Here is a 5,796-nt window from a genome sequence, read left to right as displayed (position 1 = left end):
TATTTCGTAATTCTGATAATATTGTTCATTCATTGCTCGTCTTTGCATAATTTAATAGAATATAGGAAAAGAAATGAAGTACATGTTTTTGCAGGCAAGGTGGAGATGAAATAGACCCCTGTAGCGAGGCAGAGACATTCTCAGTTGAAGAAACACTGACCATGTCGACGACGAGAAAGGTGCTATGAGATGCAATTGTTATCTGACATTTAATTTTAATATTGCGCGCGTGCAAGATTCGTTTCAAGTAAATGTTTACTTTATAATGATGTTAAAAGGTGATATTAAACTAAAATTATTTTAAAAACACAAAATAAAATAACATTTACATATAGATTTAGCGTTAATATTAATTTAATTGACCCAATTATAATCAAATATAACTTTGGTATTCATCATTAATGGATAATTAAGGCATTATTCAAAATATTGTTTACGTAAACTTTGTTTTATTATTTATTAATATGTTACGAATGTAGGCTACTGGAAAAGAAAATCGTTTTCTTTCAGATGTGGACTAGAGAACAATGTTTACATCAAACTGCGGGTGTCGGCGGTGATATTGGACCAAAGCATCGACGGCCAAAGAAATCAGGAAGCCGAAGAAAGGAGGAGGGTAGAAGCAATAGTCTCGATAGTGGATCGAGCGAGGATCCATCTGATCCTCGGCGAAAATCCTCACCGATAATAATTACCGCAAGTCTCACCATACCCATGTCCGATGCGTTCACCCTGAACCTTGACGACCCGGACATTCCGTACATCGAGGAAACACCAAAGCAACCGAGCGCTCCCCCGAGGCGACAAAGGCAAAGGTCCATTTCCGGTTGCAGCGAAGGTTTGTACTGTATATCATTTAATATTGTTGCAAAAACATTTTAGATTTTTTTATATGAAAATAAATGTAAGACAGCAAATATAATAGTTTTTAATTAAATTAAACACTCAAAAAATAAATTTATATGTCATTAAATTAATGTGTTATTTTAACAATTAATTTTTAATTTTAATCAGTTTTAGAAAACACAAACAATAAATAACTTAATGATTCAATCATTAAGAAAAAATATACAAAATGGATTCCGTTAAATAAACTATATAATACTATATAAACTATATAATTAAAGAATTAAATGTATTAAGATAAAAAGATTTAAAAAAAATTAAATGAGCTATTATATAAGCTTACTATAAGTAAACAAACTTTAAATAACTCTATCCACAAATACAGGAGACTGGAGCAAAGCGGCATATTTAGCTGCATACGTATTTAAATAATATACATATAATGAATCTCGCGGTAAAATAATAATGAAATAAGCTAAATAGTGAAAGTATCTATTTTAATTTAATATCTCTCTGCTTTCAGGGGGAAGGCATGGAAGTGATAGTGCCGTGGGTTCTTCGGCAACTCTATCGGGCGATCAGACATTAAGTTCTCCGCCTTCATGGGCGTCCTCACCTCCAGCTAGTCCCGACAGCGCGGTCACCGCCGTTTCATACATCCCAGATCAGCAAGCGGTTCTCCAGAGAGTCTCATTCACGACCTCGAGTGAGGTAAGACAAGTAAACAGATCGACTGGTCAGCAGGAAACAAGTAGAAGTACAGCGGTGCCATATACGCCAAGCATCACTAGCATTGGCGGTGCGGTTTTGAGGTGAGTATCCTGTTGCTCTTCCGTTGCTCCTAGTTGCCCTTTGCTGCGGTTAACCCCTTTCTCTTTTAGCATTAAGTGGGAATCTTGTGTAAATCACTAAAAAGAAGATAATTTTACAGAATTTTTTTTGAAGAAACAATACAATGAATCTTTTAAAAATTTTTTGTATTTTATAATACATTTTTATAAATATAAAAAAAATTGTTAAAAAATAATTGATTTTATAAGACCCATGAGCAGATGTTGATGCGACTTTCTCGTCGAAATTGGGAAGGATTACATTATTTCTCTGAATAAATCAGTATAAATATTAAATATATTTGCATTAATTTTTAATATTTTTCATTCTTTATTAATTTTCTTTCATTGTTTTCAAAATTCATAGTACTTTAATATTAAAAATATTATTTGCTGAAATATATTTTCAACAATGTCTTAGTCATCCTAGTTCTTTTCTTATTTCAACGATTTCGTAATGAGCGATTTAATTCTATCAGAGCTATTATTGATCATGTATTACTGAATAATACAAATGTAAAGATAAAGTAATTCCAATTTTACTTATTTTAAAAAATCTTTTATTATATGTATATCGTCCAGTAAATGTCAAATTGTTCGTGAAAATTCTGCTATTAATATTTCATATTAATTAACGCGAACATGCGTTCGCGTGATTCAGGTCCAAGACGGCAGATATCGAGAGAATGCTGCAGATCTCGCGATCAGATTTCGAGCCCACGAGTCTGCAAACGAGCAAGAACTCGACGGTGACGTCCAATGAGAGCAAAAAGTATACGAAGAGACGATATACGGATTCAAGACATCAGACGCGCCATATACCTGATGCCGACACCCTGGCTGGGAAGACACCACTCAGCATGAAATCCACGTCGATATCACCTTCTTCTTCTACTTCAGTATCGACGCAGAAGCAACGCGTACCAACACAACCAGTGTGGAAGAGACGAGAATTAATCTCCAGTGCTCCAAAGGATAGAGAGGGATACTTTTAATTTGTTATCTGCGATTACAATATCGAATCGAAATTTAAAATTTATTGTCGAAACGATATTTTTAAGGTTTTTCCAATTGCTGTTATATATCGAATTATACGATCCATCATATATTTTTTAAAATAAAATATCATTCTTTAATGACATCAATCAAATTATATTTACTATATCGCCTCACACACATAACAATTTTGAATTTTGATTCGATAAAATAAGAATAGGACAGTCACTGCCGATCAGGTGTGGCCTGGAAAAATGTTCCTTAATATGTTTCTCATAATCTTGAAAAATCGCGAGATATTCGTTGGTTCCTGTATTAGTGCCGTCCTCGTATTGTCGAAGGATCTCCATGACGAAATGCGCATTCTCGTTTCACGACGGGAGTTTTATCGACCCTTCGGACGAACCTTGACAAAGTTAAGATAACGGGTGATCGAAAAAACAAGAAAATTAATGTGAAAAATATTATTTTATTTTTCGCAATAAAAATATTAATTGTCGCTAGCTCGAGATCAGCCTAAAAATCGTTATCTCTCCGCTGTATTTACCTGATTGCAGTTGTCATCCGACGAGTGATGAGAAACTTGAAATTTTAGTTGTCCTTTCTAGTGTGTCTTCTCTATGACATAATTATTAATGTGAATAACTATTAACGTGAATTGTCATGAGAGACGCGTGCGTATATTATATTATCAGTGTCGTTAAGTTTTTTTTCTAGTGTCTGTAAGTTAATAAATAAAAGTTAATTTTTTTACTATTATTATCTTATTTCAATATCGTTGCAAATCGAACCTATTTGATAAATAAGATTAAAAAAACAGTAATAAATGATTTATTATTAAAGACAAAAAAATATTCGATTGTTCTTCCAAATCTTTTTCCTAAATTATTATCAATATTAATGTCAGAGTTACATTATAAATATAGGAAAAATGGAATTATAAAATATATTGTATAACCTCATGAATCGAATATTTTTAAAAATGTCTGATAATTCTCTCGATAACACTCGTGGACATATAAAATATATAATAGTTCGCGCAGAGCGAACTAAACTAAATCGAAAACCTCTATCATTTTGCAAATTTTATAATATAGTTAACAAGATATTAAATTCTAAAGATAAATTCTAAAGACCGAAGAAGCAAAAAATCGCGCGCGTGTAAGCAACTTTAAGATATCTTTCAAAGCTCGTTCTAAAATATTTTAAAGATATTATCTTAAAATCGATTTTAAGCATTTTACTTATCGGATAACTAAAAATAAATAGCGAAAATTGCAAAATGATAGAGGACTTTTCAACTAAATTTAGTTCGCCTTTACCTGTCCACGAGCGTTGTCGAGAAAGTTACCAGACACCCAAGAATTTTTGTAATACTTATTACGTTAATCAAATAATAAATACATTCTGTAAAAAATCAAAGCTCTGAAATAATAGATAATAAAAGTCAGGCATTTTATTAACTCATTTATTATTCAATTTCTTATGTGTCGTTCTTGACGATCACTTAAATAGTGCCTATACTATCAATATTATTAATACAATATATTGTCAATAATATAGATATAATATTTGTTGAATATTTTTTAAATAATCAATATTAATGTAATATAAAATATTGTATAATAATATTGATCACATAGACTTTATATATCACGTTATGAGTAATACATCTGAATTTTACAAAAACAGCTGACTTAACAAGTAGATAGGTGCAAATGTGACAAATATATCGTCCATATTAGAATATGAATGGATTTGCGATTAAATATATACAATATATGTATATTTATGATTACACATCATTAATCAGCTCACTATTTAAATAATAAAAGTTAATTATTCACATTATCTAGTATGAACAATAACAAGAAAATTAAATATGTCACAACAATCTTGTAAGATAGATAGAAGACGTAAAGAATGCATTCGCAGTGATAATTTTGCACCAGCAAAAAACATTCTTTTTTCTACTTCATCATTCAAACTATAAATTTCACATCAACAAAAATTGATAATTAATGTCACATGAATTATTTCTTCTTAATAAATAGAAAATGTATCTTTTACATCATCTTTTATAAAGTGATATAAACTTATCGTACAATTATTTTATTTCAATCAATAGTAAATTTATCATACAATTACTTTATTTCAATCAAATAGTAAATTAAATACTGTAGATTCTTAAAAGGATGATATGACCTTTATATTATAATGTCTCGAAGAGTTAACAATAAATTGAATATATTTTCTCATTCACTATGATTAATTGCTATCTTAGAATATAATAAATTGAAAATTATTTTCACTCTGATACAAAATTATCTTTGCCACTGTAATTTTAACATTTTATTGCAATATGCTTGTCATAAAGTAGGTATTCAAACAAATATAATCTAGTGATATCTTTTACAAAAGTTTCAATACAAAAGTATATTGCACACTTAAAGATATATAATTGATCTGTACGCGTTTCCAACTTACTAAATAAACTTTAATTTCTAATTTGATTTATATCGTGTTCATACAACTGTTTTATGAGAGTTATATGATAATAAATTAAACTTTGAACGCATGCATATATGATCAAATATTTATTTAGGAAAACATTTCAATTGTCTGTAAAAACAATCGTGATTCACAATACAAACATTTTAACAAGGCCGGTTCTCGAACAGTGTTATACAAATATTTATGTAAAAATAAAGATACGTTGAACATGTAATAAAAACAATAATTATGAGAAAGAAATCATAAGTATAGTATAATAATACTTTCGGAGAGATAGAAAAAAACAAATTTATATCTTGATCTCTGACATAGACGAATAATAAATTTTTGTCTCATATATTTAAATACATATACGTACATCATGTACGTAAATACGCTAAAAAAAATTACTAAATTATAATACATATTTCTCTGAATAGTATTAAGTGGACGTTTAATTGCAGTAAATGTTTATACTTAAATGTTTATACTTAATAAAAAAATAATAATTAAATCACAAATTAACGGATTTTGTGTGAAATAAATACATGTTTATATTTAGTAAATGTTCATATTTAGAATTATCCAAACAAATATTTATTCAAATTTAGTATTTTTTCAATATATGTCT

General features: G+C 29.3%; 1 protein-coding gene across 1 annotated transcript in view; it reads left to right on the top strand.

Moving 5' to 3' along the window:
• The window catches only part of LOC105622642, a 26,930-nt gene extending 24,259 nt beyond the window's left edge, over positions 1 to 2,671 (top strand). The window contains exons 6-9 of the mRNA XM_012204056.1: positions 95 to 179; positions 511 to 838; positions 1,370 to 1,658; positions 2,338 to 2,671. Coding sequence (XP_012059446.1) covers positions 95 to 179; positions 511 to 838; positions 1,370 to 1,658; positions 2,338 to 2,671 — 1,036 coding nt within the window. The remainder of the gene's footprint in view (positions 1 to 94; positions 180 to 510; positions 839 to 1,369; positions 1,659 to 2,337) is intronic.
• Positions 2,672 to 5,796: the final 3,125 nt, after the last annotated feature.

The sequence above is a fragment of the Atta cephalotes genome (genome assembly GCF_000143395.1).
Source record: "Atta cephalotes unplaced genomic scaffold scaffold00047, whole genome shotgun sequence".
In the NCBI taxonomy this organism is placed as follows: Eukaryota; Metazoa; Arthropoda; class Insecta; order Hymenoptera; family Formicidae; genus Atta; species Atta cephalotes.
The sequence above is the reverse complement of the archived record's forward strand: the minus strand, read 5'-3'. Positions and strand labels throughout refer to the sequence as shown.